This window comes from Sylvia atricapilla, chromosome Z, assembly GCF_009819655.1.
Source record: "Sylvia atricapilla isolate bSylAtr1 chromosome Z, bSylAtr1.pri, whole genome shotgun sequence".
Lineage (NCBI taxonomy): Eukaryota > Metazoa > Chordata > Aves > Passeriformes > Sylviidae > Sylvia > Sylvia atricapilla.
The window spans coordinates 49635466-49659614 of NC_089174.1; the positions used below are offsets into that span (position 1 = coordinate 49635466).

A 24149-nucleotide genomic window follows, 5' to 3' on the forward strand; every position below is an offset into this window, starting at 1 on the left:
GCAGTAATTTGCAGCACCCAAGGTAAACAAAAAAATGATAAAAAATACTATTCTAACAATTTTAAACTACTGTGTGACTTACTCCTCTCTTTCAGAGTTCATTTGCTATACTTTAATTATACTCCTCTACTAAAATATGTTTCAAAGTACTTCATGTGAAGGCTAAACAAAACAACATGTACTAAACTTGTGCCATTTATTGTGACAATCTGTCAACTTGTTGTGACAGGCATAACAGATTGGTAGCAATAGCTGAGCAGCAAAGGCTGGCTGACTGACTTTTTTTTTTTTTTAACAGATGATACTCTTGCTTGGCTACATTTTTAGAAGTGATTAGAACTAGAAAGACCATTTTCAAAAATAATTAAAATTTCCTTAAAGCTGCAATGTAAGTAGTGTTGCAGTCTTGGGGCAAGAGGCAAAGTCATTGCTTTATAATTCACACAAGGCCTTAGAGCAGACATGAATTTGCTTGCATCCAGGAAATTTGGGATGCAGATCTCTTCCTGATTTAATACAGGCTGATTGGTAACTTTAGTCTGGGCTGGGCTGAAGATGATGCCACTGAGTCACTATTAAAAACCAGTTTCCCAGCCTCTCCTCCTGAAGGCAGTCTGTCAAGGCTTGGCCAAGAAATCAGATCACTGTTCTCGTTTCCTGTGCTGTGAAGTGTGGGTTTAGAGTCATAGAATCACAGAATATCCTTGGTTGGAAGGGACACACACATCAAGTCCAACATCTGGCCCTGAACAAGACACCCCAAGAGTCACAGCATGTGCTTGAGAGCACAGTCCAAACACACCCAGTGGACACTTGGATAGGCTGGGGTAAAAACCCAGTACTAGATACATATCTCTTTGGCAAAAGAAGAGTATCACTGCACAGCTGAAGTACTAAGATAGACATAAGTCCTGCAAAAAATCACTATTTTGCTCAAATGTATGGAAACCACAAACTTGGAAACTTCTTGCTGGGAAACAGAATTGCTAGCGAGAAGTTTCTGGGAACAAAATTGACAGCCAGCCTCTGGCTGTCTCTGCCCATGACTTCAGCACCATCAAAGGACAAATCCACCAGACATTAGTCCATGACCATGAAGACCTTAGCCAAAACTCAAATACTTCTAAAAAGGTCTGGAAATGTGCACACTAGTACAGTCAAAAGCATACACATTGTATTTGAAAGACATCAACAGTATCCCAGACAACCAATTTTCCACAATTCACTCTCCACATCCTTGACTGCGCCAATAATAACCAGAGGCTGAAGCAAGGAGATCGTAACAGTACTGGAGGTAAAACTCTCAGATCTGTTTTTTGTTTTCTTGAAAAAAAGCAGCCAAACAGATTAAAGATTAGTACAGTTCATAAGAGAAAGTCACTATTATAAATTGAAAGTGCACAATACCTCCTACAATGCTATTGTGCAGTAAAGACTGTATTTATACATTGTGACAATCATTTAATCAGATGGCAATCTGATGAAGGTGGATCAAGCAGTCATGTAGAGGCTGTAGTGGAACGAGGAAACATGAGAAGACTTAAGAAAAGGAGATAGAAATAAAAGCTGCATATAAAGATAGTCAAGCAATTATGTCTGTTTTCATCCAGTAGAAGGAAGTGTGAGGATAGAGGAGACATTTTTGTCTTGTGCAACCATTACACAAGATACTTGAAGAGAAGAAAATTACTTCCAAAAATGCTGTGAAATTCCTCAATTCAAGAAAATGGGCTTTCAAGTATCGTATTCTAAGCTTAAAATTAAAATAAATACACCAGCAAGGAGTCATGAAATGCTATGAAAAGATGCAACCAAATGATTTAGGGTTTCTCTGCAAGCTCTGGTTTTTTGTTTTTTTTTTTGTTTTTTTTTTTTTTTTTTTGTGGTTTGTATGTTTGTTTGTTTGTTTGTTTGGGGTTTTGGGGGGGTTTTGGGGTGTTTTTTTGTTTTTGGTTTTTTTTTTGGTGGTTTTTTGTTTTTTGTTTTTTTTTTTTTTTTTTTTTTGGTTTTTTGTTTTGTTTTGTTTTGTTTTTTTCCTGGACCTCAAAGCCAAGCAAAAGCCCAGCCCAGGCACACAAGGGGAAAGGGAAAATAATTGTCTGACTAGTGTACTTTCCAGACTCAGTAAAGAACACCAAAGTTGTTGGGTGCTCTTCTGTAGCTGAAGACAAGTGTTGGTGCTTCTAATGGCACACAGAGTACCTCGGCCTCTTATTCCTCAGGAAGGCCGACAGCACCCTCAGTACTTCCACCTTGCACAAAGCCCTTCTAAGGTCACATCAACAGCCATCATAAAACTCTTGAGTTTTTCTTACTGACATGACAAGGAGTCCGGAGTCAAGAGTCCAGAAGAGGAAAATTACAAAAAGAAAGTATTTTTGGAAAACTGTGTCTTTGACTTTAAAAGAAATACTTGAAAGACCTTTAGAATACTTTCCATTTTTATTCCCCTCATTTTATTAAGCCATTCACAAACTCTGTAACACCAAAAATATCATTCTACAAGACAGTTCACAAAGTCTGTAGAAAAAAAAATAATTCATTAATACATTCATCTGACAGACTTCATCAGAAAGTCTGTAAGTCTATTTCACTATGTCTGATATAATTTTGCACATGCAAATGCTCACTTAAATGACATCCAGTGAAAATTCACGGCAGCAGGTGGCTCACAAAAAAAAATTCATGAGATTCAGCTCAAAAGTAATAGTGCTGTTCAAATACCCTGTTACCATTATGAAGTTTTCTGATTCTATTCTACATGCTACATTTTGCACAAGACTTACCCTGGAGAGATAAAAGCTGCAAGGCTTCCAAATGAGTTTCCATTTCAGAGGACACCTAAATATTGTTTATATGCATAGCAATGTATAGAGTCAGAATTAGACAGAACACATTGGCCAAGTACTGCTACCTATTTTGTCCATGCTTTCCTTTTTCAGTCTCTAGAAAGTATGATGCTGTGGGGTTCAACTCAAGGCATGAATGCTGGTAGCGTGTTTTGAGAAGACAGATGGCTGAAAAATTACTTCCTCTACCCTGATTTGTCTCTCTTCTCCTGAAAAAAGGTAATTTCTTCAGCTCTACAGTATTTCTAGTGTGTATAGATGTATGAAAATAGCACACTTCTTGAGAAACTATACAATCAGTGATGCAAGTTGGATTATAAATAAAGCTATCTTCAGAAAAAAAGACTGGAAATTAGATATTTTGAGTTCCCTACAAAAAAAACAAACTTGCACAAAGCAAATGCCTACAGATATCAGCAAAGTTTAATCTTGAGAGATACCACTTTGAATTCTATTATGAAAAAGAAAATATAAGGTGTTTGGTTATTATTACTCTGATAATTCTCAGCTTCACTTTGCATCTTTCATTTCATAGAATGGCTTGTGTTGAAAAGGACCTTGAAGATCATCTACTCCCAATCCCTCGGACATGGGCAGGGATGGCATTCACAAGATCAGGTTGTTCAGAGCCCCATCCAACCTAGCCTTAACCACTTTCAGGGATAGCATATCCACAGTTTCTTTGGGCAAACTGTTACAGTGTGTCATCACTCTCTGAGTAAAGAATATCTAAACTTAACAGTCCTCTTTCAGTTAAAACCATTGCCCCTTGTCCTATTACTATCTGCCTATATAAAAAGTCTCTCTCCCTCCTTTTATGCACATAGTGGACTTAATAGTTGCAGAGCAATTAAGGTGTATCTGCATCTATGTACTTTAAATTTTTTTAAAAAAGGAAAATAAAACACCTGAGCAGATGGAGCAAAAGTACATTTAGAAGTGAATGAGTCATAGGATGGATAAACTTAAGTTACAGTAAGAAAGAACATGGAGAAACAGGGAACTGTGCAGGAAAGTTCACCATTGCAGAGACATTTACTTCTCTGTCCTTTTTAGTCAAGCTGAAAGCATGTCAAGGCTGACACAAAGCTGTTCTTGTGACAGTTTTCTAGATTCTCCTGTTAGACACTGCTTAGTGGTACTGGCAATGTAATCTTTCAGGATCTGGAAGAGGAGCAACACACAACCAGACTCAAGGCATGCAGCACAAAGCTAAGGTAACTGGAAGCTGAACCAGTTTGCACCTCCACCAAATACTGGCAAGTGGCAATAGCTGGTTGCTTGGCTGAGGATCTGGGAGTCTGGGCACAAGGACAAACCAATGGGGCTGAGCTGATGCACAGCTCCCAGGTGATGGGGAGGCCCCCAGCACAGCCCCTGGCACCCCAACACCACAACCTCAGACTAATGGCTGCCCCATGCCAGAGCTGGACATCAATGTAAGCAGACAAGAACTGGGGAGAAGGTTGGAATGCAATGTCCTCAGGGCCTTGACATTAACTTCACAAGATTCATACTCTGCCCATATTGCCCTATCTGATCAAATATCTGAGATACTCAGAGTACCTGCAGAACAAATGGAAAAGATGCTAGAAGGAGAAAAGGATTAATAAGGAGGAGAGGAAAGAGCAGGGGAAAAATGCCAGTTCTACAGCTTTTAGCCAGTTTTTAAAGGCATTGCTAATCATTGATAAAATTTACTATTTATGAGCTTCTTTATGGTGTTTCAAAACGGAGGAAGAAGTTCCATGCAATCCCTCCACTGTCCTTTCAGGAATACTGTGATTAAGTGTAACAAATACATCTACCTAACTGCAAAATACTATTAAATAAGCAAACAGTCCAGGCAGGGTGATGTACCAACAGTTATTTACTGTTTTCATTTCATAGCTCTGTCTTGGGATGTTTTTTGTGCTGCAGATGCCCAGGATACCATATACTTTTCTCATGGAGGTTAGGTAGCCACTTTTGGGAACTATCAGAGCTTAGACCATGAATTATCATTTTATGCTCTTAAGACCATCATTTCAGTACTCTGCATACATAGAACTTGCAGAAGAATGCATGATCTCCTGGTAAGAAGTGGGGCTTTGCTGGTTTTAATTCTTTATCCCAAGCTCTGGGATGCAGGAGATATGGCTTAAACCTCCAAACTGTAACAAGTTAATTCTTGTAATGAAGCACAGATGTTCTGTGATAAGTATATAACTTCCACTCAGCTAAAAGTTTAGATATTGGTATCCCTCTGGAATCACACTAAACAAAAGAATATTCATAGGACAAACAATCAGACAAATAAACCAAGGCAGTCAGTTAAAAATGAGGCCATCGCTCATCCTAAATCCGCTTAATCTAATAAAACTTAGGGTCTCCAGAACACTTTATTTAGGAAAGTGTGGTTCACCGTGTTGGCCCATGCTGCATAAGGAAAGAAATGTTTCTTCCTACTATTACAGAAACTTCCCACTCTGACCATCCAGGAGCCACTTTGGCAGTCACTCTTGCACGACCTGAGCTGGGACCAGGATATTCCCAGATACACCCATTCCACCACACTCACACAGGTACACCAGGTTTCCTTCCTGTGTCGACCTCAGGTTTCTCATAGCAGTCTCAGATGCTCAGATGTCTTCTTGGTGCAACAGCTGAAAAACAAACCAGCAGTTCACACTGGTGCCTCCAAGGAGGGACCCAAAACAAAGGAACCCCTGGACTTTTTATCCCTCTTAACAATCTAAGCACAGTGAGAGGGACCAATTTGATTTTTATTTATGCCTCGACATACGTTACACCGAAGTGTCCTTTAGGGAGTGTACACGTGTTGGGAACCCTGTCCCGGGGAGACTTTTCCGGGCAGCCGATCAGGGCAGAGAAAGCTTCCACGGTCGAGCTGCGAGTGACTCCCACTTGCTGGTGGGGCAGATGCCCGGATGCCCAGGAAAAAACACCGGGAAATCGGGCCGGGAGAGGAGCCTGAACACAGAGAAGCGATTAGCTGCGACACGACCAATGCCATTTTGAATTTCTTGCAGGGATCAGAGGCTCGCCCGGAAGGTCGGCTTGGCCCTCCTCCCCGCCATCGCCTTTCGCTCCCTGCGCTCCCGCTTCCCTGTCCGCACCTGCCCTGCCGTGCTCCGCCGCTTCCCGCGGCAGCTGCTGCTTCCCAGCGCTGTGGCGTTTCCCTGCGCGGAGCGGGCGCTGCCGACACGGGCACACGCTGCTGCCGCCGCCTGGAAACCGCCCGGCCGCTGCCGAGAGCCGCGAAGGCGCTGCCCGGCTCCGGCTGCCCGGCTGGTGATAACCGGGCCTCTACAGCGGGAACCAGCTGTCCCTCTCCTCTGCTTCTTCCTCTGTCTCTCTTTTGCCCTCTCTGCTCGCTTTGCTGTCCTGCTTCGGGAGGAGCACCTACCCTTCTTTATCGATAAACAGTTCTCAGTTCCACAGTTCATTGCTGTGGTTGTGCCTCATTTTCGTCTGAGAAATCTATCAGTAAGAATCCTCTCCAACTCTCCTTTTTACAGCAGGATGGGACACATGAATTGAGATAAAGAGAGTTTAATAGGGGAAGTAAAAGTCGCCCACAGAAGCAAAGGAAATCAAGGAATTCATTCATTGCTTCCCATAGGCAGGCAGCTGTTCACCCATCTTCAGGAGAGCAGAGCCCCTCACAGATGGGAAGGATGGCTTGCGAAGACAAATTCCATGACTCCAAACTTCCTCCTCTTCCTTCTTCTTCCTCCAGATTTATATGCTACGTATGGCATCATAAGGTATGGGATTGGGACATCCCATAGGTCATCTGAGGTCAGCTGTGTCCCTTCACAATTCCTTGTGCAGCCTCCTTTCCTCAGCCTCCTCATTGGTGGGATAGGTGAGGAGCAGCAAAGCCTTGGCCCTGTGCAAGCACTGCTCAGCAGCAACAAAAACGTAAGGATCACTTATCTTTATCAAGAAACAGTTCTCAGATATAATATTGTTGCATTTGCGTTTTATTTTTGTCCGAGAAATCTATCAAGTGTATCCTGCCTGATTTCCCTTTTACAGCAAGATGGGACACATGGGGAAGCCTTGAACTGTTGGCTTCTTTCTTATCTCCCTGGCTTGACTATGGTTCCTTGGGCCCTTTGTTATGAAAGGGTCAGTGAGTTTGGGTTCCTGCCCCAAGAGTTCAACCTGCAGCTTGCACACTGTGCTACCTGCACCAAATATATTCTTCAACACTACTTCTCCACTCTCGTATTTATTCACATCTGACTCAAGCTCACTTGAAAGACATATTGAGTTTAGAATTCCAGCAGCTTAATGACATGGGCTGAGAAGATGGCAGGAATCAGAACAGCTGATTTGGTATTAGAGAACAGTTCTGCATGGGCAAAGGCTAACCTTCATTTTCTAAATTACATTGACACTGTTGAAGGAAATATCTATGGAAATGGCACTGATCATGATAGTCTCTAACTGGTGACAACAAAGCATTTTTATAAGAGACTATCTCTCTGGCAGCTGTGGTTACAACACAGGTAACATGCTGCATACTATTTCAACATATCTGCTCAGTGCTGTGTAGGAGATGAGATCATTATTCACCTGTTTGGCCTGTGGTACATGGTAGAGATATGATGTGACAGCAATTTGTTCTTTGGTAACCCTCATTCTGCTGCTGGCAGAAATTCTCCTGCACAAAGCTGCACAAAGCTGACTGTACACCAGCACTATCTTGCATCAACAGGCCTGTGCAAAAAGACAGCAATATTGCAATTAACTTCTGACAATTTTGGCATGTTAAAACATAGGATTATTAATGTTTCCAAGGATAACCATACTAATCTAGCTTAGCCAACCAGCCCTGTAAATCTGGCAGTAAACAGCAAACCTCCCACAAAGCAATAGAAAATTTGGAATTAAAATAAAATAAATTGGTGATATTTAATCATACTTTGGAACAATGAAATTCTTGCACTAATTTTAAAGTAAGCAATGGCACCTAGTGTGTAATGGTGATAGTGTAACAAATCTCTCACTCTCTGAAACTGAGGTGCCTGCACAAAAGACTTTACCATTAAACAACATGAGGCTTTGTTTTGTGGCTGGACTCTTTTATTTCACATTTTATTTTTTCCCTTTTTTTTAACCTGGAAGTTACTATTTAATCCAATTGTTTACTATGACCCACTTCATAGCAAAAGTCAAAGAGTCCTACTGGGTTATTTCTGCATCAACTTGCTGTGAAAAATGTAGAGATTTTCTTTTTCCTTCTTGAAAAAAATACTATAAAGGAATTGATAAAATCTCTTTCCACTCATTAATGCCTCATCCTGAAATTACAAGTTCCTTGTGTAAAGATCTTGGTGATGTAGTTTGGAACACAGGTGGTTGCTATGAAGAAACATTGAAACATCTATAGCTACAGGTAAAGCAGTAGAGATTGCCTGTAGAGGTTATCTGAACACAGCTGGGTCACTCCTTGTGATGATCCTCTGCATTTTAATCTGTGTGATTCCTGCAGAGTTTTCACCTGTACCAATTGAAGCAGGAGTTCTGGAAATTACCCATCACAAAGGAACACTACCTAATAAAAAAGAGCAAAAAAAGATGAACAATTCAATACAAGCTTTATAATGACTACATATTTTGAGATCCAGCAGGATGCTGGCTGGTCTGTGCAGGAAAATGACAAATGAATGCTATTTAACATTTTGCTTGAACAGTTTTTCCATTTAGAAAACTATCTGCAATACAGTAATGAGAAAAGCAGAACTGTGAAGCATTTTATAAGGCTGATTCCCTTTCTAGGACATATAATTTGATACATGTGTTGTTTATCCAGAGTAAATTCAGTGGTTGAAAAGATTAATTGAACCTATTTTATGTTACTTGTACATGCTCTCACAGAGAAAGTAACTTTTTTTTTTTTTTTCTTACTGACTCTTGCACAAGAGCCTGCAATACACTGCAAGAGTAAAATGACTTTTCTAAATTTAGTCATTCATAAATCTTACAAGATACCAGTCTGTCCAGTGGTTTGTTGTTTTGGGGGTTTTCTTCTTTCATAGATCCAAATACAATAGGAGTGTAGGCAGGAGATGCACAATACTTGCTTTTGCTTTTCGCCTTCACCAGGGTAAAAGAGTCATCTGTCAGCTTACTCATGCTCTCCCCCTACTCTCTGTCCCTGTCCCCTCATAAACCTAATGCACGTGCAGGTGTGCATACACATACACTTGCATGTACGTACATTCATTTTTGACTCTTCAGCTAATGGACAAGAAACTGCTATGACTTCAAGGTACAAACCTCTCTGTTTTGGAGGAGTTGTGTGACCTGGCTCATGAAATTGGCTGAGGATTAAATTTACCATCCCAGCTACACTCACCAGGTGAAAGATCTTAAAAAAAAGAAGTTATGATCTTCATGTTTTTTTCCCCTATACACTTGATGTTCATCTCAATTCCTTGGACAGCAGCTTGTCATTTAGTTGTTACTTGTTCTGTGCATAACACACTGGATGGATGCCTGATCTCTTAACAGCTACAGGTTTTCAAAAGATAAACAGTATTATGGTCACACACATTGGTTCACATTATTCATCAGGACTAAAGACTAGTTTAAATGTGCAGGTGGTGACTCCGGAACCTTAGGCAAAAAGTTCTTCAGGATTCAGCATTCCAAAGCATTCTAAGAGGAGACTTTTCCTCTACCTTCCATCAGCTCTTGCTAATACAGAAGGCTTGCTTCAGTTAATTTAGTTCTCCATTTGGAGACCACTGACAGGAGACCTAGATGAGCGGGTTGCCTAGCTAGGCTTGGGACATTTCCAGGTCTTCTGTCACTTCATTGCAAATGCCATGAAACCTACTGAACTGCAGACAGTTCCAGCTTGCTGGAAAGTGACACTTGAATCTTCTTAAAACTGAGGCACTAAGCATCTGTGACACTGTTGATGATATATTCATCTACCAATAAAATGTTCAGCAGATATGCATGACAGCAGCAGCAGCAGCATTTTCTGCAACCACATTTTGGATTCTGGTCCAGTCTGCAGACAGAAACATGCTTCATCCCTGTAGCTTCACTTCAGTGTGATGAACCTTAGAAACTCATTTGAAGCACAGCAAGTGGTACTAGAGGAGCCCCATGCAGAGCACCCTGGGTCATTATGTATTTCTGACAGAATAAACTGCAAACAAGATCCCTGCTCCCTACATGAGCAGGCTCTGCATGCATGTAGAGCAAGATAACTCTGGTGGGTTTATCTGCTGTCGTGTATCTCCTGGGATTTCAAGTCATCCCAGTGTGAGAGACTGGAGAAAATCATAATCAATGTCTGTGTGTGGCACAGTGGCAAAGCAAGCTCTGCAAAAAGTGGGATGATGCACTAATCCATATTCCACCTCCCTGGAGCCTCTAGTGCAGCTCCAGAATGAATGGTTGTTAGCCACGGACACACCAGAAGCCCTGTGTGGAGGAGTGGAGAGGGTTCCAGGAGGCCAAAGCAGATAAAAGCAGTTGCACAATGACACACCCTCTCCCTTTCTAACTTCCTTTTCTTGAAATCTGAGTAACTTAAAGTTGTATGGCTTAGAGTTTGCAAAGTCAATGCCTTGTGAAATGCTTTATGTCAACTGAATTTTTCAAAAATTACCAGGTACCCTTATCTTCTAAAGTTTGCCTGTAAAAGTTTGTTTAACCTCCTGAGAATATTGTGTTTTTCCCATGAGCCTGTCCCAGGGGATAAAAACACCAAACTTTAAGAAACAAGTCAAGAAAGTTCAGGGCTTTACACCCCAGGTCTGGTAGATACCTTCTTCTCAAAAGGCACCTGGAAAACAGGCAGAATATCCAGGGAAAGTCAAATAGCCCTGGACAAGGTTATGTGGGTTACTAAATCAAACAACATGCTGACTGATGTTTTGTCTAAGCTTACAAAATTATGCCAAGAGAACTCTGAAAGAGGTTTGGTAAATCTCATTTCCTACCCTGACCAGATTAATGCAGCTCAGTTCTTGTCCTGGTTTTGGCTGGAATTTGAGTTAATGTTTTTTAGAAGCAGGTACAGCACTGTGTTTCAGATTTAGTATGAGAATGATGCTGATAACACACCAAAGGTTTGGTTGCTGCAAAGAGTGCTTACTCTGAGTCAAGGACTGTTCAGTGGCTCATACTCTGCCAGTGAGAAAGTGCACAAAAAAAAGTGGAGAGGAGCATGGCCAGAACAGGGGATCTGAAATGGTCAAAGGGATGTTCCACAAAATAGACTGTCATACCCAGTATATAAACTGAGGGAGTTACCCAGAAGAGGGCCTATCTGGGTTTGGCATTGGCCAGCAGGTGGTCAGCAACTGTACTGTACATTACTTCCTTTTCTTTGGTTCTCTTTCTCCTTTTTATTACTATTATTAATACTACTATTATATTTTACTCAAGTTTAATTATTAAACTGTTAACGAACAAGATTCACATTTCTTTTTCGCCCCAGTTCTCCTCCCCATCCCACTGGGGCAGGGTGTTGTGAGTCAGCAGCTGCATGGTAGTTAGTTGCCAGCTGGGGTTAAACCACAATGCTTTCTCTATGCAAGCAGAATTCTTAGTGTCAGCTGACATCAAACCATGGTGCTTACTCAAGACTTTGCAGGTAGGTGCAGTGGGAGTGATGAGCCAATTTACACAAAGCAGCACTGGAAATCAATGGCTGCCTGTAGTACCTGTTTTCCTTAGTTGTGCTCACTGCCCTAGTCGCCCTTTACATTTTAATGACAAATTCCTAGTACTGAGTATCATGAAAAACAACCAAATAAGGTTTCCCACACAGTAAACGTCTCTCAAGTATTGAGAATGCTTTCTGACAGCTTGTTCTTTTGCAGAGTTTGCAGAAGGTCTCACGCAGCATGCAGCTCCTGAGCCCTTAAGAGCAGATTCCCTGGGTGGTGCAATGCTTGCCCTCTCAAAATAAAAAAGCAACATGCTTTTTAAAGAATTTTTAAGCTGAACCATTTCCTGATCACTGTGGCCAAGACCATGCCATCTCCCACCAGGCCTTCTTCATTCCCAACCAGCAAGTCTAGGGCATCTTTCTTAGTTGTCTCTCTGAGTACTTATAATACAAAGTGCTCTCCCACAAACTTTAGGACTTTCTCAGATCTGCTCACCACAGCAGGACGGCATTTCCAGCTGGTCTCTAGAAAGTTGAAATCTGCCAAAAGGACAAAGGCTGCTGATCCAGAGATTTCTCCTAATGGCCTGTCAAACTGACTTCTCAGTACTGATATCCTGGCTGGGCAGCTGATAGAAGACACCCACCACATCTACTTTGTTTTTCCATCCCTTCATCCTCTCACCCATCATCACCATCTGTAAGGGCTGTACCATCAAACCTCCTCCGTCTATTTAGTGCAACGGGTCCACCTTGCTCTGCTCTCTTCGCAATCATTTGTACCCTCCATCCCAGCACTCATAAGTCCCACTTATGCCAAGGATACCCCAGCTCTGTGAATGGAGCAAGGCTTCCAGTCAAAGGCACTTGCACCATCAGTCCATGAGCCATCTGCCAGGGACACCCACCCCTGAGCCCCTGCCCTCCAGGGGAATTTGGAGAGGCTGTTGGGGCTAACAAAACAAAGGGACCCACCACATTCATTCCTAGGAGATGCCAGGGAGCTTTTAGCAGCCAATAGCCAGAAGGGACCATGGCTAGACCACCACTCTGGGTCACACCACGTGGTCCCCCATGCTTCCCAGTGCCTGGCTCCTTCAGACATTTGTGCTCCTTGAAACCTAATCCCAAGGTAGGGACCAACCCGACCCCTGCAGCCCAGATATGCTGCCAGAGGCAAGAGTGGAGATGATTTACTGTCATTACTCCTGTTTCTCCCTCAGGCTCAGCCAACTCAGGCTGACTAGTTGGGCAAGAGCAGCCCTTCTACACAGCTTGGGCACTTCCAGGTGATGAGGACCATGGTGAGACAAGCTGCCTCCTTCAGCCCCTGGATAACCACAGTAGAGCAGAGACCCACCTGTGGCCCTTGGAAATGCCCCACTCTGGAACAGGTACAGATGCCCTGATAGAAGCTACAGCCCATGGAGATCCCCCACAGGAACAGGCTCCTGCAGCCTGTGCTTAGGAGCACACAGGAGCACATTTCCTGGCAGCTGGAGCAATCTGTTTCAGAAGCACTGGTAGAAAGGGCTCCTGTTACAGCAGAGGAGCACTATTACGAGTAAGAAGCAGCAAGACTGAATGTTACGGACTGACCACAATACCCAATTCCCCATCCTTCTGCATAGCTGAGGAGGAGGAGGTAGAAGAGCCTGTAATGAAAGAGTGAAGTTGAGAAGGGAGGGGAAATTCATTTAGTTTTGCTTTTGCTTCTTATCCTCTTACTGAATTTCTCATTGTCAACAGAAGATATTAATTGCGCCTGATTCTATCTGGCTAGTGACAGTACTCTCCCTTTACCTTATCTCTTATTTCCCATCTTATTTTTTCCCCCATCCTGTGGAGAAAGGGAAATGACAGAGCAGCTTGGTGAGTATCTGGCAAGCAACCAGCCAAGGTCAAATCCATGGAGGTACTGGAGGAGAGACAAGAGAAGGTAACCTCCTCGTTCAGCCCTCAAAGTTACTGCTGTGCATACAGAGAAGGGACAAACCTGGAAAACAAAACCCTGCCAAGAACCCTGTGCATTGCACATATGTGCAGCAGGACATCTAAGATGTGTTGAGCTGGGCGAATGCTGGTTATTTTAAGGGGGTCAGGAGAAAATATTTTATTGCCAAGGTTAGACAAGACAGATGTCTTTCAGGTATGCAGCCATAGGGTATAAAGAAGAGGAAAAGACTCCTTGAAGGGTGCACAGCTGTAGGACGCAAGGCAGAAAACATAGGCTCCAATAAGAGAAATAAAAAGAAGAAATCTGGGGGGAAAAAAAATGTTTCCCAAGGGAATACTCCTTTGTTAGAAAGGGAAGGACAGAGCAGCCACCCAGCTTTTGGGACAACTCAAAACTGAACCAATCCCATGCAATCTGATCACCATTCCTGTTTTCATGAAGGCTTGTACCAGCTCATATCCAGACAACCATTCTAACCTGGCGTACTCCTGACTGCACAAATATCCAATGGTCTGGATACATGAGATGCTCAAAACCAAAAGAAAAAACTCCATTTGCAAAACACACAGTACATATGTAAATATATTTAAACAAACAAGCAAAATCTTATTGCTTTATTCAGATTTTGACACAGCTTACCTTAAAATTACTCTAAGTCTTTGAGAATTTCTGTAGAAATCACTAACTACTTTTCAGCAGAGATCAGCTTAAACCAAAGAGATTAAAATTATTTTGGAACTCAGACTGAATTTTTGTGAACTAAACAATGTTTCTCTTGTCTAAAAAGAGCAATCCCCATAAAATTAATTTCTTGGCTCTTGTTTTAGACTCCTTTTCTGTCGTTTCGTTTACACAAAACTTTGAAATACTCTGTGGATGGCTTTATGAAATTACAACTTCCAAACAGTCCTCTAACAAACTTTAAGAATTACATACTAGCAATATTCTATCTTCTTTGACTTAAAAGTGCATACACATTCAAAAATTTTATACACTTCCTAGACATCTTTTTAACAGAAAGGAACTCTATCAGACATTTTAGTTCTCAAGGGAAAAAAAAAAACGTAGTTAAATTCACAGTTTTAACAAGTGTTCCAAGGGAAGTCTACTACATTTTTTCTTCTGGGAAGTCAAACCACGACGATCTGTTGACAAGTCTCTTTGGCAGTCTTAGTATCAACGGCTCTCTCTCTGGACACTCTAGGAAGGAAGTCCTGGGGGAAGGCAGTTGCCTGGAAGGCGCTGCTGGTGCTTCCTGAACATAACTTGTTACAGTTTCTGTGTGAGAGGTGTCACTGCTGGTATTCACTATGGTAACACTCTGATCAGCTGCTGTTTCTTGAAGTTCAACATCAGCATTCCTAATGCCACCATCTAAGTTTTCCCTTGTGGCAGGGATACCATACTTTTTGTCTACTTCTACAGTTTCCTCACATCTTGTCCTCCTCAGAAAAGAAGATGGAGACTCATTTTCCCTCTCATTTATCTGAGCTGTGCCTGTCCATGTAATACTGCTGTCCCATTCGGTAGTTTCTGGCTCCTTGCTACTATCACTATCAATCGTAATCACCACCGGAGAAGAATGTACTGAGTTACTTGTGTGATGCTTCCGGTGTTTCTTCTTATGCTTTTTCTTTTTCTTTTTAAGATGCCTTGTTGTGTCTGTTGCTTTTCCTTCGTAGACTATCTCAACACTTGGACTCCTCATCTTCTTCTTCCTTTTCTTATGCTTTGTCTCGCTGCTTGCACGATTGTCTGGCAGGCTATCTTCATTTTTGCGGCAGTCACCAAATTTTGAGGAAGTTTTCTTGGAGTCATTTTCTCTTTCTAGACTTGTGCTCTCCATGAATGGATTCTCCAGATGGCGAGTTTTGTACTTCCTTTTCCCACCAGGCTTTTCACTTTTCATTCTGTTAGTTCCTCCAGAAGGAGTCCTTGATCTGTTGCTTGACCTACTCCTGGACCTGCACCTTTCATAACAGTAATAATGTCTCTCATGGAGTCCCCTCTGACTATGCAGATCTGTCCTCTCAATAAATGATCGTATCCTGTATTCTGGACTAGCAGATTGCCTTGAGTAAAGAGTGTTAGACCGGGTCCTCCTTCTGCTGGAGGACTCATAGCTGTCTCCAAACACCTTTCGACTACAGAAAGCAGAACCCCATTGATGTCTACTTTGATAACTGTCTCTTACATAATAGCGATCACTGTCTCTACTTCTTGATCTCCTTTTACTGTGACCTTTGCTACGAGAACGTGATCTGCTCACTTCTCTGGATGGAGTGCTCTCACCACTTAGAGAGCCCCTATGGCTTTTCAGAGAGGCTCTGGTGTCATGAGCCCTTGACCTTCTGCTGCTTCTTTTACTCCTGTGTTTGCTACTATCTCTGCTTCTTGATCGTCTTCTTTTAGGTTGGCTTTTGCTACAGTGCTCCCTTCTAGACCGACGGCTGTGACTTCCTCGACTGTCCCGTGAAGAGGACTGTGGGCTTCTGGACTTTCCCTTTTTAGACAATCTGTGATTCCATGGGGAGCATACTGTGTCACTCCCTGGAGAGGGGCTCCAACTCAAGTCCTGTGGAGGCAGATCTTTTCTTTTACATTTGTTCTTCTCATCTTCTTTTGATTCCATCTTCTCGATTGCAGGAGATAAACAACTTCTACAACTTCCTACATCCTCCCCGTATGTTGGAGAATGGGGTGAGAAGCTCCTGCTCGGTTCACTGTCACTCCAGCTGTGACACTGGACTGGTCGCTGTTTCTTGACATCTTCCTTTTTCTCTTCCTTGATGGACTCCTCAGAGTCAGAGGACAGCTCAACCACCTCTGGTGTCCTCTCAGCTAACGGCTTAACATACCCAACAATGACACAATTGTCTGAGGAAGAGCCACTGTCATTTGAGTCAGCATTAGCCTGTAACTCAGTTTGCAGTTTAGCTCTTCGACTCCCTGAAGCAGAGTCCTCATCAGAACTTTCGGATGACTCCAGAGGAGAAGCTATGGTTGCACGAACCTCTTCTGAAATGGAATAGGAAGGCCCTGGAGTTTCATCATCCCAGGGGGCCTGACCAAGACCAGGTACAGACAAACTATTATCTGGCCCTTGTGGGTACGCCCCATCTGGAGATATGGTAATAATGGATGAGTCCGAGTGGCTTCCTTCCTCGTATGACGGCGTAGGACAGTCATAATTGGCATGTTGATCATATGCTTCCAGGTTAAAAGGACAACGAGCAAAACTGATGAATTCATGCAGGAAGTGCTCTGTGCGATTCAGCAGAAAGGGCTTTAAATCATCAGCAAAGGCCTGACTTTCCAGATCGTACCTAGTTACGTTACTCATGATTATGTGCTGCACAATATTGATCAAAGATCCGTGGGCACCAAACAGAACTGTAAGTTCTCGCTTCAGCCAAGGAACCAACCGGTGAAGGCAGGCGGGGTTGCGGCGGAAGAACTCTGCCGAAATCTCCCGGTATCGGCCGCCGTCCTGAATGCTGCGGATACGCACGCCGGTGCGGTACAGAGCCCTGCGGAAGCTGATCATGTCCTCCTCCTGGATCTGCCGCAAAGATCTGCCCTCTGCGCTAGCCTTCCTCCTCGAGGCCAGCCTCCTGATCATCTGCTGGATCTCTCTGTGTCTGGGTCGCCTCGGCTCGCTTGACAACCCTTCAAACAACATCCCGTTATCTGGAGGGGACAGCATCCTTCGGGAAGGGGAACTGCGCATGCGGCGTTCCCTCGTTAAGGTAGTGCGGTAACGAAACCTCCGGCCATCGGGGCTGGCAAAAGAGCTGGTTTCTAAAGGGCTGAGTATGTACTCCTTAAAGTCATCTTCAGCACGAATCGTATGGAAAATGGAGAAAAAGGGTTGCTTGCAGAGCGGGCATTCTGCTTTGTTTTTTGACCACTCCTGGACACAGCGGAAGCAGAACCTATGCAAGCAGCGATCCAGATACGCAACATTGTCAAATCTGTCCAGGCAGATGGGGCATTTGGAGTCAGGAGACGCATCTGTTGGCAGCTTACTGGTGCTGGCTTTTGGCGAAAAATTGCTGTCTTCTGCAAACTCCTTATCTGAAGTCATGGTCTAGAAAAGACAGAGACAGAAGATGACTGCTACCACAGAGACACAAAAAGCTTACACTCTAGATGCAGAAACCCATAACAATTGCTTTTAAGGTTGCAAAACCCAGTAGCGGCTCTGAGAGAATACTGAAGAAAGAGGCAGCATTACCTCATTACTTTGGCTTCTCTTCACAGTGATATCTAGCTCTTCAGAGCTGCAAGTTCTACACAGCACTCAAATCATGCTGACATAGATGAAGGTAAAAGGCAGGTCTGTCCTCTTCCTCACTCTAAAACAACTCATTTGGTGTGGTCAGTAAATTTTTTTGATTTACATGTTATCCTCCAAAACGTTTTATGAGCATTTATACATAAAGAGCATGAGAACAGTTGGTTCGGAACTGAATTTAAAACAAACCAGCCAAAAGAAGTAATTGCACTTGAACTATGTTCCAAGTTCTGGTGGACCTGTTCTGTTCCTGCACACTCTGCCCCTCTTTCTTGGGCATTCATGCTGGACCACAGGCATGTTGGATTAGACAACCTCCAGGGATGTGTTCCTGCCAAAATAAGTTTGTTTTTTTTTTCAAGACTGAAGCAGAAACAACCAGATGTCATCCCCAAGCACACACTGCCCTTTATCTAGTCAGGCTGTTGTGCCGTTTTGCCTAAGGCAGTAAATTTTCTTTACGGTGACTGGTCTGGGGCTGAGTTTTGAATTTGTGTTGAACACAGGGTTGATAATACTGAGGTGTTTTAATTATTGCTGAGCAGGGCTTACACAGAGCCAAGGTCATCTCTGCTTTTCGTTCTTCCACACTGGTGAGGAAGCTGGGGGTGCATGAGGGTACATGAGAGGCTGGGAGGAGACACAGCTGGGACAGGTGACCCAACTGACCAAAGGGATTTCCAGATCATGTGACATCACCCTCAATATATAATGAAAGGTTGGACATTTGGAGTGATGATGCTTGTCTGCTTAAATCACTGTCACACATGATGGGGCCCTGCCCTCCTGGAGATGGCTGAAAACCTGTGTGCCTGTTGGAGGCAGGGAATTCCTTGTTTTGCTTTGGTTGGGTGTGTGGCATTTGATGTCCTTATTTAACTGTCTTTATCTCAACTGATGAGTTTTTCTCCCTGATCTGGCAGGTTGAGAAGTGTGCAAGCGGCTGCCTGGTGCTTGGCAGCTGGCTGGGGTGAAGTCACGAGAGATGTCAAACTTGTTCAACAAAAAAAAAATCCATCTATTGAAAAGTTATTTTGGGTTTTGGCATTACCTTAAGACATTACAATCCAAGGGAAATACGTTACCACACTGTTTCAAAAGCCATCTGCCCACGTTTTGCAGCCGGTCTGGCAGCAGGCCTTTCCCGACGGCAGGACCATGCGGCGGTTGGGCAGCACCAGCGCTCGAAGCGTCCGCGCCCCCGCGGGGCTGAGCCGGCCCCGGCCCCGCGCCGCCGCCCTGCGCGCCCCCTGCCGCCCCCGCCTGGGGAGCCGCCAGCCCGCGCCCCGCTGGCGCCCGGCGCTCCTCCCGCCCCCAGGCCCGCACTCACCGCCGCCGGGCCTTCGCTTCCCGTGCGGGCCAGGGCCGCGGCCGCCTTCAGCCTGTGGCGCGTCCGGCAGCGCCCGGTGCCGGGAGGCTCCCGCCGCTCATCCCCAGGCGGGCGGCGGCGGCGGGCGCCCTCCGCCAGGCGCCGAGCCGGGTCCGCCATCGGCACCGGCGTTGCCACGGGAACGGCTCCCCGCGGGCGCGGATCTGAGCCGGGCCCTGCCGGGAGCGAGGCCGGGACCGTCGGCGTCACATCCGCGCCCGGCGCAGTGACCGTGTTCCGGGGGGCGGGGGCCGGGGAGGGGCCGATCGCGGTGGCGGCGGGGTCCCGCCGGGTGCGTGCCTGGAAGCGGCAGCAGTGGCGTCACTGCCCGGGGTGCGGCCAGCAGCTCGCGGGCGGCGGTCCCTGGGGAAAAAAAAGCGACGGGAGGCGCGGCCGTGCCGCCGCCTGCGCGGAACGCGCTTTGTTCCGCAGGTGGTGGGTGCCGTGGTGGTGCGCAGCTGGGGTTTCGTTCTCCAGGGGCGCGGATGGCCGCCCTGCGGCAGCTGGAGAGCCGCTTCCTGACCCAGGGGCTACCCTAGGCAGTGGCAGAGCCCAGGGCCAGCGGGAGCTTGGCGTTGTCTCCCAGGGCGCAGAGGAATCCATCGAAGGCTGGAGAAGCCGTGTGGGTGGTTGGGCAGATAAATAGCACGGAGAAAAGAGATAGATAAAGCCTAAGCGTTATTAGAAAAGAGAAAAATAACTCTCCTTACTGGTTTTTACTATCGCACACCTGCAGGAGACAGGTGTGCAAAGGACACGGACAAGGCCAGCTGTGCAGGCTGCCGCAGGTGGGGCGCAGCCTGTCACAATACCTGCATATATTACTACCAGGACTTGTGTAAAACATGAGCGCGGCCAGCCCTGTCCCTTTTCTTATCCACAGTCAATATGGACTAAATTTTACAAAAGCACACGTGAATTCACAGATCCCCAGAGTACCAGCACAGCCCTTCTGTTCATGTGATAAGCCTGTCCCATATCCTGAGCCATTTTACTCATTCCCACGCACCAGCTGGTCCTGCGTCCTGCTCAAGAGCAAACGTTCTTTGGCACTTCCCAACAGGCACTCCATTCCTGCAGATCTCCCCCGGTAGCAGCACACGCCAATCCTTCATGCCTGGACCCAGGGCCTACTTCTCACCAGGTAGCCCAACTTGAAGTTTGCTCAGGAGTTACATCCCTGCCCCCAACAATTCTCCCTGCTGTTCAGAGCAGATGCAACCTCTCTTGTGTCCATAGCAGGCAGCACCAGGCATTTGGGCTGTGACCTGCAGTCCTGCTTTGTGTGTGAGTGCCAAGACTGATTCGTTTTACATGCCTCAGTTCCCCAGCAGATGCACCTGGGGCACACATATCCCCCATCCTGCCCTAAGTGCTGGAGCCTCGCTGTCACCTGCACCCTTTGCTGGCATCAGGGCCCTTACCCTTACCTACTCCCATTGCTGGCATAATAGGAGGGATTTGTATCCCAAGTAGTTGTACTCTTGCTAAATTCTGTGTGCATGTGTCAGCTTTTAGGCAAGGTGGGACCCACTTGGACGGTTCATCTCTGGGTCATGGATTGAAAGGCATTCCAGGCTCTTGAGGAGTTTATAATTTCTAAGCTGAAAAAAGCAGTTCTTGAAGTAAAATGGATCTGGTTTGAGGTGCTGATTTTCTACACAACTATGAAGAGCAGAACTCATGTGACTCCTCTGCCACTGCCCACACAGATTGGCACATACTTCATCCCACATACCTCTTGAAGTTGGGAACAACCTTTTCTTGGGGAGCCTGGTCCTCCTTCCTCTGCCATCAGGTCCTCTGGAGTCCCTTGGTCAGCAGCAGGAATCTTCCCTGCCAGCAGCTTTGTGGGAATAAGAGTGTGGAGAGATCTCATCTCCCTGAGCAGCAGCCACAGCACTGGCAGTGCCCATGCTGTTGAGAGTGGTATCTGCAGTCCCTGACCAGGGACAACCCCCACCCCTCCTGGTGTGCCTGTCACCATGGACAATCCTGCCTCAGGCACAGCAGCAACAGCTCCTATGGGAAAGGAGGTCAGTGGAAGATTCAGATTGTTCAATTCCTGAGTTTGTTCAGCATCTCCCATCTTAGCTACATCACCCTGCAAATACATGAAAATTGTCATAGACCTGTAGCACTGCTTCTCCAAACGTTTCTATGCTGACAGGCTCTCTGCCTCTCCACTGACTTTCTCTGAGCCAAAGCTGATTGGCTGGATCCTTCTTCACTGTCCACACCATAAGAGCTCAGCTTCAGTCCGCTCTTGTCCTCACCGTGGTATTGAAGCCTTCACCAGCCTGTAGTTATCCATTCCTTTCCCTGGCTCGCTGGGAGTCTACAGCAGCATGACACCAAGAGCAGGAGTTAGAAATAGTCTCTGACCACCACCCTTACCCACATTGGGTCCTCTTTAGTGTTATCTTCTCAACCTTTGTTCTAGGTTCCACCACTGGCATGCATCTGGGGGTGCAATGGACAGGTACCGGTCAGTTCCGGTCCGGGTTGTGTTCTACTGCAAACCTTCCAAGTGTAACTTTACAGCCAGTTCAGTAGAAATCTCTCTTTTTTGGCTTTGTTCCTTCCGAGCGGTGAGTGCTTGTAAGCACATAGAGATGCTTTACTTCCGAGCTGCCACGAGATGGCAAAGTACTCCTCGGCATCCCCTCCAAGCTGGCTTGCCTGCACCCCAGGCTGGAGCCGTGCAGGACTACGGGGAAGCTGCAGCAGGAACAGCAGCTGAATTTCTTTCCCTTCCACTTAGCTGCTGCTCGGTGTATGTGTTCGAGGATGCTTCTGCAAAAATCTCCGGAGCACCAAGACCTGTCCGTTTTCTCTTGTCCCTGAAGTGAAAGGCAGAGACGGCTCACAAAAGAGGTGAAACACTCGATAATGTCCCTGCTGATGATGAGGACCTTACACAGTGACAATAACAAGGCAGAAGGAGAGACTTCCTCTTTTTGTGACATCGCCCTTAGCTAACTGAGAAACCTGTGTGATGTTTCTGTGTATATTAAAAGAACTCAAAAGAGCCTCGCTCAAGAGCTTTTACTTCTCTAGCCTGTCTTGACAATTTTCTTTATCCTCTCTCTGGTACTGAGCTAGTCACAGCTCAATGCTAGAGTAATTGTCAAGGGTCCTAGAAACATCTTCACTTTCACATCCTGATGCTGACCTGAAGTCATGTCAGCATGATGGCAGAAGTAAGAAGCCACTTTTACCTCCCCTGTAACTCTGAAGTGGGATTAAAGGCCCCATAGCGATTTAGAAAATACCTCCTTCTAACCCAGTGGAAAGGTTCTGGTTTTCGATGGGGTAGAGCTAATTTTCTTCACGTCATTGGGCTGTGATTTGAATTTGTGCTGAAAGCAGGCCTGATAACATTTTTTCTGCTGAAATTTTTTTTTTTTCATTTTTTCTGAAGGCCTTTGCTGCTCCTCATCCATGCCACCACTGAAGACCATGAGGATGTACAAGGAATTGTGAGGGGACACAGCTGAGACAGCTTACCCCAAATAACCTATGGGATATCCCATACCATAGGGTGCCATGCTTAGCATATAAATCTGGAGGAAGAAGAAGGAAGGGGAGGAAGTTCGGTCATGGCATTCATCTCCCCAAGCCATCCTTACAGATGATGGCGTGCTGCTGTCCTGGGTGAACACCTGCCTGCGTATGGGAAGCAATGAATTAATTCCTTGATTTCCTTTGCTTCTGTGTGTGACTTTTGCTTTCCCTATGAAACTGTCTTTGTCTCAACTCCTGAGTTTTTTCCCTTTTACCCTTCCAATTCTCTTCCCCATCCCACCATGGAGAAGTAAGCAAGTAGTTATGGGGTGCTTAGTTGCCAGCTGGGGTTAAACTACAATAGTCCTTCTTTGGACCCAACGTGGAGCTCAAAAAACTCAGATTATGACAGTCTAGGTTGGAATGTGCTAGATGAAACTTTCAGCTGTTATGGCTGTTTAATTATTAATCAGCAGGCTCCAGTGCTTGCCCACGGGGCTCATTTGCCTGACTGTGTATTGCAATCCAATGCTTGCTGGTGGCTGTTAGCTGTAGAGCTGTGCTTCTTATCAACTCACTCTGCTGTGGCTGGGAATGTCTTGATAACAGCCACAATGGGCCTGGGCTGGCAGGTGGCCAGGGCGTTGCAGCTGTCTGCTGCTGTACCAGACAGGTTGGCATTCCAGTATGACCTTGAGTTACAGGGACTGTGACCTGTGGATGAGTCCTCAGTACCGGGGAAGAGTGTGAGAAGTCCTTTTCCTGAAAAAGAAGGAGGGGCAGGAGGTGGTCCAGGTGATGAAGCAGAGATTCCTCTGCAGCCCATGGTGAAGCCGTGTCAGGCAGACTGTCCTTCTGCATCCCATGGAGATCTGTGATGGACCCTGTAATTGCTATAGCAGGAGCTCCTTGTTGCTAGTCAGATTAGAAGCAAGGTGAGGAGTTATCTATCAAACCCTTCAATCTGGCACAAAATACCCAGGCATGGAGATAATCACAGATGTGCCTTTAAAGTGTTATAAGAATTTATCTTACAGGAATTACTGTAATAGGAACAACATAAACCAATGGAGGACAAGTCTTACAATAAACAGTGCAAATGCAGCAGTGACTTGACTTGAGCTGGCTCTAGTACCACATCACCTCTCATGTCCTATCCTATGAGTGACAGGCAGAACAGCCCCAGCTCATGGGCCCTGAAATTAATTCAGTTGATGTTCTATGGACATATATTGACATTTGATGGGCTTTTGGAGGGAGTGTCCATAGACTAAGGGAATGATTTCTGTGTATTATATCAAAGGATGGAGAGGGGATGGGGGGTGTCAATGAGATTCTATTAAATCATGTAGGACTGACTACAGCATGACAAATTGTATGAACTGAGGAGTAAAGAATGTACTGGGTTTAACTGGAGTAGTTTTCTTCACAGTGGCTAGTATGGGGCTGTGTTTTGGATTTGTACTTAAAAGAGTGATGATAATATAAAGCACTTTCTGTTGTTGCTGAGCAGGGTTTCC

At 45.2% G+C, this 24149-nt stretch overlaps 1 protein-coding gene and 1 long non-coding RNA gene across 2 annotated transcripts; both read right to left on the reverse strand.

The window, feature by feature from the left end:
* Window positions 1-5181: 5181 nt before the first annotated feature.
* Window positions 5182-7574, reverse strand: LOC136374391 (uncharacterized). Its single transcript, XR_010745899.1, has 2 exons — window positions 7437-7574; window positions 5182-5494 (listed from the first exon to the last, which is right to left on the reverse strand). It is a non-coding gene; the product is annotated as an uncharacterized lncRNA (long non-coding RNA).
* A 6463-nt stretch (window positions 7575-14037) lies between these two features.
* On the reverse strand, window positions 14038-19313 carry TOPORS (TOP1 binding arginine/serine rich protein, E3 ubiquitin ligase). The gene is made up of 2 exons (XM_066339673.1): window positions 19084-19313; window positions 14038-17546 (listed from the first exon to the last, which is right to left on the reverse strand). The coding sequence occupies exons 1-2, from the start codon at window positions 19240-19242 to the stop codon at window positions 14565-14567; spliced, it is 3141 nt and encodes a 1046-aa protein (XP_066195770.1). The 5' UTR covers window positions 19243-19313; the 3' UTR covers window positions 14038-14564.
* Window positions 19314-24149: the final 4836 nt, after the last annotated feature.